Genomic DNA, 15,261 nt, shown 5'->3' with positions numbered 1-15,261 from the left:
GTTCAGTTTTTTGCACAGACCGATCGTTTCGGGTCTTTTCACATCAATGTATCATCAAGAGCCGCAGGGTTTCATTTGGTTTTGTTTGTGTATGTTTTTTTTTTTTACTCTCAAAGCCGTGATTCCCATTCACCTCCATTATAGGACTGACAGACTGCAACGGTTTGAGTTAAAAATCTTTGTTTGTGTTCTACTGAAGAAACAAAGTCACCTACATCTTGGATGCCCTGGGGGTAAGCAGATAAACATCAAATTTTAATTTTTGGGTGAACTATTCCTTTAATAGTGAGAATTGGTCCCTTTACTAAAGTGTTTGCGCCATGGGTCTCGGAAATTTGTATGGGAGGTAGATATGTGGGGGCGTGTTAGAACAAGCCGTTTTAGGGGGGCGTGGCTGAGTCTTAAAGAATATCTCTTTGGTTTTGAGACTTAGGTCTTTGCAACTTCAGGGATCTTATCTATGCACAATCAGCTTGTAACACTCCAAAGAGAAAGGAAAACTTGAAATCGCATCATATGACCCCTTTAACAAAAATATTTGTTCACAATCACTCATTTTTTAAAGTTCTGATTCCTTCATGACACTGGCTACAGTATGTAGGCAGTGCGAGTCATTAAACATTTGGAATGGAACCACTGTCGACTGTTCAATTCTATACAAAATGTAAGAAACGTAGTGATTCACCTCATCTAATCGTCTCTCCGTTCCCAGCGCCAGCAGATTGTTGTACTCTCTTTCCAGAATTTGTCTAGCCTGTAGAAAAGAATTCATTAATTCAGCATTGGTACCTCCAAGTAACTGTAAAGTCCTTTTCACACTAAATGCGAAAATTTGGCACGAATGTTTGGCGCAATGACGCTTTTGAATCGAAACAATACATTCTTATAGGGCGATCATTCGCAGCACGAAAAAGCAAGGATTTTTTTTTCATCCTGTGTGGCGATATTTTCCCGTCACTCCACGACGAAATGGGCCGCTCAATTAGATTTGAGCCAAGATCACGTGCCCGGAGCAGCTGCTGTTACACAAAAGGGTGAGAGTGGTGGCGCTGTTTCGAAAACCACTGTAAACAAACACCGAAGAAGAGTATTCTGAGAGAGAAGAGGATGCCGAGTTGTTGTTATCATTAGTATCTGAGAACAGATTTATTCTCGCATTCTCACCACTTTATAAAGAATATCATTTCTGTATAAAGTCATTGTTATGAGTCAGAGTGCATTCGCTCAAGATCTGCCAATCATGGGATAATATCTCCTGCCATTACATGTATAGAAACATTTTTCTCTTTTTTTTTTCATATGTAATATGGAAGTAAATAGACATAAGATTATGATGATATATTTTCTGTATGTGTTTTATGCAGCTCATTATATTTTTTATAACTGTAAAGGATGTTTATGACAAATGATAAGCTGGTGTCGCGTTCAATCCATTATAAAACATACAAATAGTGCATGTGTACAAATAGTACAAATAGTCCAATGGATGTTTTTGCCTATTATAAAATAAAAATCCACTTTAGAACTCAATTGGAAGTTATTACAACCACTCGATGATGGGTTAAAGTGGGTTTTAAGCAAAAAACAATCACATACATTTTCAAATGTAGCTTGATGCTAATTGTACCTCTATTTATATTTTAAGATGTATTCTTGTAGGAATTATAGATTGTTTGTGTTTCTGGTGCAGAACCAAACTTTATCTTAATTTAATGATGTATATATTGAGCAGCAGAGCATATACGAGATACATATCTGAGGAAAAATGCATTGCTGGTCGGCGCCACCTAGCATGCAGGCGTGAATTAGCAGAAGGCGATCAATCGTTTCGCGCTCGGTGTGAAAGCACCATTCGTTGGCGATTCGCCTCACTTTTTCGCATCGCGCTCAGTGTGAAACGACCTTAACTGTAAAGAGTGTGTGTGTGTGTCTATGGATGGGTACCTGAGTGTTTTGGTTGGGGATCTGCAGCAGCAGGGCCAGGCTGCTGTAGTCAAAGTTGTCATCGAGTGCTATGAGCGCCCCGTGCACGCCGCTCTCTAACAGGATGTTGGCGTAGTCACGGAGGCCGATGCTCTGGATCCAGCGAATCACGCGCTCGTTAGTCCACACCAGCACGTCTGCGTAAAAATACACGCAAAAGTCATAACGTGTGTTTACGTTGGTTGGATTGTCACAGCCCTAGGAGTGTTTCCAAGCAGTTTCTGCCTACCTCTTATCTCGTGCTGGCTGCTCTCTCTGCGTCTCTCCAGCTCCTTCCTGTCGTAGTTGAGCTTCTTCAGGCACATGATGCCGTACTGCAGACTGGTTCTGTTGCAAATTTGAATAAGTGTCAATTAATACATTCAAATTATACATTCATATTACAATCAAGGCAAGTTAGGTCAAGTTAGCGCTAATTTAATTAATCAAATCAAAATAATTTATAGCAATACTTGGAGACCACTGGACTACTGACCTGTGAAAGCTGTCCACCATTTTTAAATGCACTCGGAGGTCCTTCTTGGTGAGGTGGTCCAGCATGCGTGCGTCCACCAAACACTCCATGAAGTAGCTGCGGTACTGAGGTAGACCTAGACTGGGCAGCCACTCGTTCCCGATCCACTCGTGGTTCATGTCCCCGTATGCCAGTGTCTAAATGATACGTGCAAAAACAGTAATACTGTGAAACATTACTGCTGTTTAAAATAGCTGTTTGCTATTTTAATATATTAAATATATTTTTAAACCAAATTCTTTTCTGGGATGGCAAAGCTGAATTTTCAGGAGCCATTACTCCTGAAACCCACACCACTCACTTCAATGTCACACCATCCTTCAAATATCATGCTAATTTTGTGCTCATTTATTATTAATGTGGCATAATCCATCCATCCATTGATACGGTTAGTAAGTCATTCTGTCACTCTAGTGTTAGTTCACCCAAAAGGGAAAGTTCACCCAAAAATGAAAATTCTGTCATTAATTACTCACCCTCATCTCGTTTCAAAGCCGTAAGACCTTCGTTCTTCTTCAGAACACAAATTAAGATATTTTTGATGTAATCCGAGAGCTTTCTGACCCTGCAGAGACAGCAATGCAACTGACACGTTCAAGGCTTAGAAACCTAGTAAGGACATCCATGTGACATCAGAGGTTCAACATTCATTTTTTGAAATTAGGAGAATAATTTTTTGTGCGCAAAGAAAACAAAAAGAATGACTTTACTGAATTTTGTTTTCTTTGCACACAAAATATTATTCTCATAGCTTCATAAAATTAATGTTGAACCACTGATGTCACATGGACTATTTTTAACGATGTCCTTACCACCTTTCTGGACCTTAAATGTGGTAGTTTTCATTGCTGTCTATGCAGGGTCAGAAAACACTTGGATTTCAGCAAAAAAGTCTTAATTTGTGTTCTGAAGATGAACAAAGGTCTTACGGGTTTGGAATTAATGAGGTGAGTAATTAATGACAGAATTTTCATTTTTGGGTGAAGTGTATGTTATAGCTATGCTTTTTAAAAATCCATTGCAAATGCGTTTGTTAATGTGTGTTTTCTGTTAGAAATGAGTCATGTAGCACTGTGTGGATTTTACACTCTCACCTGTGACCAGCTCCCCTCCTCTGATGCCGATTTCTGCAGAAGCACAAGAAAGTGTGTATCTGTGTCTTGAAAATGTTGCGCTATATGTACATCTGTTAACTTTTCAAACCACGTACGTTACACATGATCACGTGATTGTACATGCATCCGTATAAATGTTATTAAACGTGTAACGCAGCTCACACAGTGGATGAAAAAATCTAAGAAACTAGTGCTTGACTTCCTCTAATCATCTGCATGCAAACACAATACATTACACACAAACTACATCACATACACGACATGCGGTCATCTTCAGTGTACATGTGACACACTGAGCATTTCCGTTCCACGCTCGTGTTCCTAGTGATCGTGAAGCTGATGAGGGTGAACGGTGATGATTGTATGAGGCTGTGATGAGGCTCAATGGAGAATAACGAGGCTACTTTTATTCTCTTTTGACTGATTGCATTTGATTTGAATGTGAGAATGTTAAATCCGTTCGGCCTTGCTTTTTTCAGAGCTGTTGGGAACCAATGGATGTAACAGAAGCACATATGAGTTGATTATTGAAGCTCAAATATATTCAGACATGAATTGATGAAATCTTCCTCTGCCTAGTTAGGGACTAGAGCTCACAGTCGACATGAAACCGCATTCATGACTCATTTTACTTCTGTAAATTCATATTTGAGGAGGCTTTTGGACAGTCAATAACATATATTCCAACTTTCATTTTGATGTTATTTGCCATTATTGCTGTATCCACCGGCTGAAAATGGAAAATCGTTTCAGAACAGATGCCCCTTGAATTGTGCACAGTAACATCAGGATCGTGTCCTAATAAAGTAAATGAGGGGTGATTTTGATTTCATGTCGACTTTCCTGCTCTATCCTGATTATGGGAAAGCAAAAAGGGTCAGTAAACAAAGGATTATGTGAAAAGAAACCAACCCTAGTTTGGTTAGAGTTAAAAAGAATGAAGTGACTGACCGTTTTGGAGGGGGCGGCAAGGGTCTCCATTTCCTCGTGGGTTACCCACACATTACCCGACGGCTATGTGGGCGGCCCCAGAGATGAATCCGACAGGAAGGGCAAGCAGTGTTAAAGAAGAAGAGCAGCAGCACTGTAAGCCAATAGTGTTACAGCATCACAGTCAGATCATTAGCAAGGCCCGCCCACGGAGTCAAAGGCCTGAGACAAACACGCATACAGAGAGCACAAGCACACTGAATGCACATCAGGGGAGATGAAGGTTGCGTCCCAAATGACTCACTTATACACCATGTACTTATGCACTATGTACTCAACCGTGTAGTGTATGAAATTTGTAAGGTTATTTTGTCATTTAACTTTAGCGTCTGATAGCCCCTCCCCTCTGCTACAAAATTAAAGCTGAAACAGTTGACTGTGTAATGTTGGAAACTTTACACAGTCAACTGTTTCAGCTTTAATTTTGAACACTACTTTCTTTTTTTTTTTTTTGGTTAATTAAGTTAACACGTGGGTATTTAAATTGCACATTCTCTTTTTGGAATTTTCAGTGTGAATGCAATACTCGCACTATTTGCACTACAAAACAGCACAGAATAGTGCACAAGTACATAAATTGGGACGCACCTAAAATGTTGTTCTGACTGACGGAACAGGAACTGCTGCTGAAGACGAGAGAACTGCTTTGAAAGTGCAAAATGAGCTGTGTACACACTGTGCAATTTTTTTTTGTCGCTGCCTTTTTGTGTAAAAAAAAAAGAGCTAAAATGTTTGCAATGTTTTTATCTTAGAACAAAATAAATCTTTTACAATACAATTATGAAATCGGTCTCAGATGGCCAGGTGTGGACAAAATTGTCCAGTGTGCACCACACTTTGTGTAGTTAGTAGTTTATCAGGAGCTGCTTTGAGAAGGAGTGCATAAAAATAACTTTCAGAAAGAAAAACATCAAATACACAAGCTGCAGTTTGACCACTGGGATGTGCTGTGAATGCGTCATTACACGATACCATGCCAGATCAGCTGTCGAGTTTCCATTTTCTCCGATTGATGCAAAACACTATTACCATGACAACGGAACAAAATAAAGCTGTGGATGGGTTGAAAATAGCTGATGATGACGATTGGTTTAGTGGCTATGGTGACTAACATTGATAGTTAACCGATACGCGTCCCAGTATTTGCCAAACAATGCAAGACTCCTAATGATGAAACCAATGGGCGGTTTTGTTTTTGTAAATTATAAATGTATGTTAATGTATGTTACTGAAAACCAAGTGTGTTTTGTGTGTGTGTGTGTGTGTGCACTCACGGTTCTAGACGTAGGGGGAGCCGAAGGGCTGGTGAGCGAGACCATCTCCTGGATGGCCAAGCGCAGTTTGAGGCGGTGCAGAGGATTGCTGATGCCGATCTCTCTCTGGATCTCGGTGTCCGACAGGGCTGACATGATAGCGCCGCTTTTTACGTTGGCACGACAAGCTGCGACGTACCATGCTGGCATCCCTAGCCACAGCTTTGAACACACACATTGTAGCATGATTAAACATGTATATAAAAAATGTAAGTACAACTCTAGAACATCTACTATTATGCAGTATCTTCCAAGCTTCACCACTAGATGGAGCCATTGCTTTGCATCTAATGATAAACGTGAACAGATCCGTTCTGACCGCAAGCAAACAAACCTGAATACTGGCAAAATCTCCACAATCTTCACATTCACTGATGTACATTCAATTTTTAAAACCAGAAGCAGAAAATATTCATACAATTTCAATAAACCGCTAATTAAAAAGAAAACTACTGTATGTTAACACTGTATCTTGGCAAACTCGTATCAGTTACTGTCTCGAAAAACATTGCAGCCATGTTACTACAACTAAACACTTCAATTGCATCATTCTAGGAGACACTGATCTCAGTGTGCAATATGTAACTGTTGTGCTGTTGAGTCGATACAGCTCAGGTCTTTATTTAGCTGCCATTAAAGATCCCCGGAGCTAGCTTAACCGCACAATAAAGTATCTGTGCTATTATATGGAACAAACACAGAAATAATTCCCAGGATCCCACCCTAGGCCGCCTTTAATCACACATTTCCTCAGCGTCATTATGGTGCATGATCTCCCATATTATACTAATACAAGGACGTAATAACAACTATAACTGGGGACTGTGAGGCTTCTAGAAATTTGTAATATATAATGGTATATTTAAGGCTGGAATACACTACAGCATCTGAACTGATTTTAAAACACTAGACATTATTACTTGCTGACTTTGTAAATGGTTACAGAGAAAACTGGCCATTATACACAAAATGACTCATCTCAAAATGATCTCACATACTACCAGACTTTCCATCTCGCACCACAACTCCCCCAAACTGTAAATTGGGGCAAAAGCCACATAGTGTATTTCAGCCTTTAGTAACCGAATACACAAGAGCTAGCTGTCAAATCTACCTAGAAGGCATCAAATTACCAGAGCTGGGTAGTAACTGATTACTATTCAGTTAAATACTATTCAGTTGATACTAAACAGTAAAAGTACTGTTTTTACATGTTACTACATGTAATCTGGATTACGTAGTAAGATTCCAAAAATTAAGTACTTGTAATTACATTACATTTTAAGTACATGTTACTTTTTATTGACACGATTACATATTATTCACACAAGAGTAATAAATTATTCATAATTTAGTGATTCTCCCTAATTACTAATTTCTTTCTAAAATAGCCTACTGCTTATATACATTCAGAAAGTCGTCCAGTTTGGTGGATATTCACAAAAAGACCAGTCATTAGTCAGTATAAGATGTGTTTCAACACTGCATCAGCTACTGTCAAATACATTCATTTACATTATCATTCAGTGGGTTATTTAACCATGTATACTATATCTTGGGAAAGCTTTTGTAAACACTGCATATTATTCAATATTTTAATTTGAATGTCAGATTGAAATGAACGCTGTTATTAGAGTAGTTAATCGTTAGCATTTAAGCGCAGCTAACGCTAATATAATGAGCATTAGAATGAATTCAGTTTTTCTTTTTTGATAAATCTGCAAAAATGTCAACAATTCTGTGTTTTTCTGTCAATATGGGGTGCTGTGTGTACATTAATGAGGAAAAAAAATTAACTTAAAAGATTTTAGCAAATGGCTGCAATATAACAAAGAGTGAAAAATTTAAGGGGGTCTGAATACTTTCCGTACCCACTGTATATATGTGTGTGTGTGTGTGTAATGCAAGGATTCCCGAACTATTTTGCCCTCTGAACCTCTTTCACCTAATATATTTACTTGAAGTACCCCTGAGATTTTAAAATAAATATTATTATTATTTTGATTGTTATTTTAAAATGATTTGATTAACGAGTTAGGTCAAAAGTAATCAATGTGTAATGTAATGGATTACATCACTAACTAAAACTTTTGTCATGTAATTTGGAATCAGTAACGGATTACAATAAGTAATCTACCCAGCACTTCTAACCAATACCTGCCTTTTAGAAAATGGATGTAATTGGGCGTCATTACTCGCATAGTATTCATTAGCCAAGTTGAAATGTTCTGAGTGTCTTACCCACTTTTCACATATATCTTGCATATATAAGATTTATATATTAAAAAAAAACATTTTCATTGCAAAAAAATGAGTACTGCCCACCTCCAACCACGCGACAACTGTAGGACCGTCCCACTGAGCAAAAGGTAACCCTTTTCTTCTGGCTTCTTCCAACAGCTCGTGTCTAGAAAGAGCAGGTGACAGAGACAGAGAGGAAGACAGATTAGGAGAAAGACAGAACCAGCTTTGAGATAATCAACTGAACAGAGAGAGAGGGAAAGGGGCATGTAGAGAGAGAAAGTGAGATGCTTTATCTGTCTCTGCCAGGTTTCCTGTCCTTTATTTAATGGCCACTATCTGTTTATCAGAGCAACATGGAACACTAAATGCACAAGTTTCTTCTTAAAAGTTTCTTTCGTACCCACTACTATTCTGTAATTAGCATGTAGCGTGACGAATGCTACATTTTCATGTAATCTCTGTACATAAGTAACACAAGCCAATATAATGCTCTGTTTGAGTTCACATCACTCCATAATTTAATTTAAGGTCTGCCTCGTCTCTTAAACGCAGTCTGGCTTTCTGGTAAAGAATCAAAGACGAGGTTTTCAGTGGGATGAAATGAAGGAAAGAAACTAATGGTGTCGGTCACGCTGAGACGCCAGCGAACTGAAAGTTCCAGTTTTTCAGATAAACATATCGTGACATTTCTTTGCTGAATCCTGATCCTCGTCTATAAAGCCGAGAGCTTTAGAAAATTGGAATACTGTGACTTATCGAGGGAAAACAGAAATGCCTTTTCTTTTGAACCCTAGTCCGTGTTTGTCTTGATAAATATTTGCGCTTTAAGACAAGGCTGCTATCATAAACTCTCATCAGACATTCACGCAGATGCTTTCTACGCAGATCTCCGCTGGGAAATATGTCTAGCTTTCCTCAAGGTTGCCTCTTGTCGTTTACCAACTTAACAGGGACTGAAGGGCTTGTAACATAAGAGTGTGTCTTTAGAAATGTTTCAATATATCTCTCCTGCTAACGTCTGAATGTCAGAGAGCATTTGTCTCCAAGGTTCTGACAAATTCAAGCCAGTGTAATTCAGAGATATTTTGAGGTAAGGCTTTACCGTTGAACTGTGATGTAATTCTGAGGGCACCTTGCTATAGAACAAGCACAGGTGAGTATTTTATGGTGTGTGGAAATTGCGGTGGACTTTAAGGCAGAGACAGTTGGGTGTTCCTCCCTCAGAGAGCAGCTTCGTAATCCAACCACATGTTTGGGGTGTACGGTAAGGCCACTTGAAGAGTCGAGTACAGTACTGACACGTGCTGTAGTGAATTATATGGTTCTGCCTGCACAAATCAAATCTCAAAACCGCTTACGTGACCACTGATATCTCTTTTGCACCAAAGTGGTGCCGGTGATGGTGCCAGATCCGGTTCTATGCGGAAGGTGGATTGTTTTTATTCGAGAGTCGACGGAAATTACTTTTTTTACTATGTAACCTGTAAGCCGTAAATTCGAATAAGCCATCTTATTCCTAGTTTTGGAAACATATGTTAGCATTCCATTTAAATTTTTTTTTTTTGCATGTAGCTTAGTTGAACAACTGAAGCTGGTGGTTACGATAAACCCGTGGAGCTGTTCGTCATCCATTTTGTCAATGCTGGTATGAGATAAATCCTGGAACATAAAGGTGCATGAAAGGCACTTTTACTAACATGTTTCGATCCTTTTTGAAATATTGCCATGCCAAAGCAAAATGCGACATTGTAAAAATGTATTTTCGAAAAAAAAACAAAAAAACATTTAAAGTAAACAAGCACTTTTTCCATGATGTTCTATTTTAGTATCTGAAAGAAAATGTGGTTTATCAGGGCGACTCTTGCCTGAATAAGCTGTTAATAAAAGCTAATAAAATGGACCACACTTTATGCTGACAGTTAAAGTCAGATGTAACGACGGATCTTTTTTTTCCACATTGTCACATGCATCCAAGTGAAACTGAGAGTTGTTTCAGTCCACTGGATCTGAATGAGAACTTGCAGTCAATTGTAAGAAAGGGATTTTTTTTTTTTTTTACATAGGTAAATGGCATAATTTAACATATGCACAGATGAATCAGTCACAATATGAACAGTAACATGCATTTAGAAAATAAATTGGGTTAACTATTATTTCATGCCGACTTTAAAGACTGTCTACGCGAGACTAGTTGTTCCCGGTTTAAACCGGCAGGCCAATTTTCCAGAACCACCTTTTCTTTGATGGAAAAACCGGATTGAGCACCGCCACCATTTCAATGGGGAACTGTTCTGTCGCCGTGAACATTCATGTCTGTGTGCTGTAAAGGCAATAAGGCCTTCGTGGTGATGGTGTTTATGATGCATCTCTCCTCATCTTTACGTGTTGAACTGCATATGTTCAGGTCGAATGTAATGCGTATGAGTGACTTCTTCTGAACATACTGTAGCTGGGGAGGGAGAGAAACAGTTATGAGAGAAAACAAAATGAAAAGAAAAAGAGAGCAGGGAAGAAGTCAATGAGTTCACAGTCCATAACCAGAGACGAGACCTGGTTATTGAATACGGCACATGATGCACACACGCACGCACGGACACGCGCACGCACACGTACACGAGAGGAGAAAGGCCTCGGCATGGCAGATCGAGAACAGGTTGTTATAAAGGCACACATTCTCTCTCCAGGCAGAGATGCATCCTCTATAGAACTGCAGAGGGGGAGAATCACATTTACAGTCAAATGAAAAAGAAAGGCAGAGGTGGGGGTCTCTGGATGGACAGAAAGGAAATGCGTCGGACCCCCCTGAAGATAGACACACACTTTAGGAGCATGACGACAGACACGGACAGAGCATCGACAGTGGAAAATGCAGCAAGTCTCGGCAACACAAACTAAACTTACCCGCTGATACAGAGTCAGATGAGGAGAAAAAGAGATAGAGAGAGAAAAGAAAAATAGAGAAAGCGATGGGAGACAAAATTAAATGCTTGTTATTGAGCATACTGTATGTAGACTTTAGAAAAAACACCTCGGCTCAGAGACGTGCATTACTGTTGGGAATCGTTGTATTTTTGCACTTAGATATTAACTTGTTGGTCACAATTGAACAGATCTACTTTTCTTTAAAAGTTATTTTTTATCATACAGCATGCAGAAAGTGTGACAGTGCAATGGAAACAGTGAAGAGCCGCCTTTGTGTGGCGCTGCAATGGATGAGACCAACACGAATCAAATTACATAAAACGGTCACATTCAAACATTAGCGTTAAGGCAAAGAAATGTGATATTCGGCAAGCATCGCATGACATGCTGTAAACACAACCAAGTATGCAACGAAGTCACAAGCCTGCTATGAAAGGCACATTCTCATGTTTCTCAACACATTTGGTTATACATTCTACAAATGGCAATCGTACGTTGATTGTATTTTAAGTAGTACACCGTGTGGCATATAGATAACAGGCTCTATTATTATCGCAAACAGGTATGTAAATGGGTCTTGTATAGTTAAACAAATAAAGAGTATAAACTGTATTGACACTGAAAATGCTTTCTTTTTCAGATTAGCTAACATAAGGCCCGAAACATAATCTACACAAACACGTAAATGTGAATGCCAATTAGCTGCGCAAGCTTTAACCAGGTTTCCATCCAAGGATCTATTTTTGCGGAAAAAATATTTAGCATGTTGAAATGTTTATAGGGTCATTCCGTGTCAAATCAACCAAATTTCAAAAAATTCCCCGGCTCAAATTTTTTATTTTGCTAATATTTTTTCTGAAGAAAGACAGACATGTATAGTGAAGAAAGCCAAAATATTAAATGTCAATTGTGACCAACATTTGGTTTTCAACCACTAAAAATAGGTAATATTCAACAATCGGAAAATGGAACCTCTTTGAGATCCTCATATCTCTGGGACTGAACAATGTACGGCTTTGAAAATGAAGATTCCAAAATAAAAGTTTATTAAAAAATAGAATCTAAAATCATATTGCGATATCTTTAATACTTCTTGAGTTATAGGCACGCAAACTTTGGAAAAAGAATATTTATGGCACTCAGACAGGTATGTTCAATGCAGTTATTTTGACAGAAGTACACGAGATACATCTCTAGTTTCAACATTATTTGTACTTCAGACTTTCCTCTTTAAAAGAAAAGAAGTATCATATTTTTGCAAAATGACCCACATTTGGTTTTTGACCACTGAAAATGTGTACATTCTAAAAATTTACTCCTGGAGCCATATTGAAATTCCAATATCTCTGGAACCGGACAATATAGGGCCTTAAAAATGAAGATACCAAAAGGAAAGTTTGTTAAGACCCAATATCTAAAAGGGCATTAAGATACCTTTAATACTTCTTGAGATACAGGGCATGCAAACTTTGGAGAAAAAACTTGAAAAGTGCTGTTTCCCCATTTTTGAATGGTCGCTATTGGCACATAATGCAACAAAGATTGCTAAAGTCAACAGAATTTACTAGTAGACCTACCAATCTCTTTGTAAAAATAACATTATGATGCTGCCATCTTTCTGAAGTCATTTTTAACCCCCTGTAATTTGCCTCTGAATCTCAGGTGAAAATGGCCATTTTGACCCCCCTCTACAAAATAGTGGATTTCTCAGTAAATATTCATCCATGACATTTAATATTTTGGCTTTCATCACTATACATGTCTGTCTTTCTTCAGAAAAAATATTAGCAAAATCAAACATTTGAGCCGGGGACCTCTGGTTGAGTTGACACGGAATGACCCTATAGATATTGATGATGGAAATGCTAATAATGCTATGGATTGCCACAAACTTCAAATATAGCAAAAAATTGTTTGGAAATACTTTTGTTGTTGGTTGGTTGTTTTTTCAGGTCATCAACTGTCATGGCCAAACAATCTTCACAAGTTCATTAAAGCTAGCTTCTTAAAATAACTTAAAATAAATCTATTGTATAACTATCTATCTTGAGTACTGAGGCTTGGTATTTAAAAAGTGACGCAAAAACTCACTCTAAATCTGTACAACAGGACTACGCAAAGCTCTTTCTTACTTGCGTAGAGTATGTTTTTTGGTCTAAGGCACTACAATGCATCCAGATGGGCCATATGTTCAAATATTATTTTCTAAAGAGAGGTGTGTGAAACATAACATCACAGTATTCGTGTTGTTTGTTATGTTATGTTATGTCAGTAATATTTAGTTTTTTCAAGATTTGGGCCCAGGAATGAATTACCTTCATAAAAGGTTGTGTTGGGTGTATAATTTGAATTTGTCAGAGAGCGGTTTATAAAATACTTACTTCTTTTTAAGCCTGCGATCTTTCTCCGCCTGTGTTCCCAGCTTTCCCACCGTAATATCCTGACCTAGAAGCTCAGGATCGGATACATTCCCTACTGATGGAGAAGATCCATTAACCAATCATTTGATAAAGTTAGTAATTATATTTACATTCGACTCCAGGTCAGTGTTTTAATCAGATTAAATCAATATTGAAAAGGACTGCGTTTTCTGATATACATGTATACAAAACCGAACTCTTAATAGCTCATATGTCTCTATGTCTCACCTTGTCCTGGTCCCATAATCTCTTTCCCCAGCTGCCCCAGTCTGGCCTTCTCTTTCTTCCCAAACAGACGTCCGATGGAGGATTTGATGCCCTTCTTCTTTGGCTGTTTATGGAGGGAGTCTTGACTGCTAGCTACACTGCTCAGAGCACTGGCCTCCATCTCTAATGCAGCCGTCAGGCTGGAGACAGACAAACAGATTAACATTGGGAAAGTTGGGTCATGTTTGCATGCAGGATATGTCTGGCTGCTGTCTTTTTGCCGTCTCACCGTGCGTCATTGTGCGAAGAAGCAGGCAGCGTGTGGGTCATGCGGACTTGGCGAGGTGTGGGAGGTGGCGAGGTCTCGCATTTGATGGTGGCCTTGTCCTCTCGACCGTCCTCGTCCACCGCTGCGATCTGTGACAGAGGGAATCTGAATTAAAGGGACAGTTCACCCAAAAATGAAAATACTCTCATTTAATTACCCTCATGTCGATCCAAAAATGTAACACCTTTTTTCTGTCAAACATAAAAGAAGATATTTTGAGATATGTCTCACTGTGTTTTTTTGCACATACAGTGGACGTCAATGGACTTCAGTATTTTTTGTTTCCTAGCGTTCTTCTAAATATCTTGAGAGTGAATTTTGGGGTGGAAAACAGGATATTTCTTAATAATACATGAATTTTCTTATTCTGAATTACCAATAAAGATATTTTTCATATAACAAATGGGGTATTCCAGAAACCTCAGCTAATAAAAACTGATGTTAATAAAGATTAGTATAGATCAGGGGTGGCGTGGAGCTGAACTCTGCAGGGCTGCGGCTCTCCAGGACCGGAGTTCGCCACCCCTGGTATAGATCAATAATAATCAAAAGTAACAAATGTCACCCATATACTAATTTTTTTAAAATTATTAAAAATGTGTTATTATATGTAAAATCATTTACCAATACTTATTTATCTTAAAAACAAATAATCCTCAGCATTGTTGTTTTTTAACCCGTACAAATATCTAAACATGTTTAAAACAATATAAATGTGCTTAAGGAGCAAAATGGTAATACTAAGACTTGTTTTCAGAAAATTAAGTAAATTTGCCAGTGGGACAAGAAAAATCGTCTTTTTTTAAGCATAAACCTCATTGAATTTTGTTATATTTTATTCATTTCATTCACCCTTTTGGACTGTAGCCAATTCAATTCAGTTCCAACTCATGAACTGATTTTTCCCCAACCCTGGTGTCCTCTATGCTGCCCATAAAAAAAGAATCATGCCAAATACAGCCAGCTCTTTTGTGAAGAGACCACATGTTAAGTACCTTTCTCCTGTGTTTCCGCAAGTCACTGGGCTGCAGAACAAAAAACAAAATATGTTAACAGCTTAATGGATACTGGATAGTCATGAGGCATTCAAAGCAACGCAACGTGATGCAGAAACTGCAGAGAAATTACCAGGAAAGCTGTAATACAGCAATTGATTGAGAGACATCATACTGTGTCATTTGTGACTTAACCAGCACTACAATTTGCATGAAAAATGGCTTTTGTA

At 38.4% G+C, this 15,261-nt stretch overlaps 1 protein-coding gene across 2 annotated transcripts in view; it reads right to left on the bottom strand.

Moving 5' to 3' along the window:
• Positions 1 to 15,261, bottom strand: part of ppfia2 (PTPRF interacting protein alpha 2) — a 194,925-nt gene that overhangs the window by 7,175 nt on the left and 172,489 nt on the right. For both annotated transcript variants that reach the window (XM_016572856.1, XM_016572855.1), the window contains 13 exons: positions 15,032 to 15,061; positions 13,998 to 14,125; positions 13,730 to 13,908; positions 13,463 to 13,556; positions 11,061 to 11,063; positions 8,241 to 8,322; positions 5,877 to 6,077; positions 4,564 to 4,626; positions 3,592 to 3,624; positions 2,459 to 2,634; positions 2,213 to 2,310; positions 1,945 to 2,120; positions 686 to 754 (listed from right to left, as the gene is read on the bottom strand). In XM_016572856.1, the coding sequence (XP_016428342.1) occupies positions 686 to 754; positions 1,945 to 2,120; positions 2,213 to 2,310; positions 2,459 to 2,634; positions 3,592 to 3,624; positions 4,564 to 4,626; positions 5,877 to 6,077; positions 8,241 to 8,322; positions 11,061 to 11,063; positions 13,463 to 13,556; positions 13,730 to 13,908; positions 13,998 to 14,125; positions 15,032 to 15,061 (1,332 nt within the window). The remainder of the gene's footprint in view (positions 1 to 685; positions 755 to 1,944; positions 2,121 to 2,212; positions 2,311 to 2,458; positions 2,635 to 3,591; positions 3,625 to 4,563; positions 4,627 to 5,876; positions 6,078 to 8,240; positions 8,323 to 11,060; positions 11,064 to 13,462; positions 13,557 to 13,729; positions 13,909 to 13,997; positions 14,126 to 15,031; positions 15,062 to 15,261) is intronic.

Source organism: Sinocyclocheilus rhinocerous, unplaced genomic scaffold (genome assembly GCF_001515625.1).
Source record: "Sinocyclocheilus rhinocerous isolate Xijiao unplaced genomic scaffold, SAMN03320098_v1.1 scaffold412, whole genome shotgun sequence".
In the NCBI taxonomy this organism is placed as follows: domain Eukaryota; kingdom Metazoa; phylum Chordata; class Actinopteri; order Cypriniformes; family Cyprinidae; genus Sinocyclocheilus; species Sinocyclocheilus rhinocerous.
This window is presented reverse-complemented; position numbering and strand designations above follow the sequence as displayed.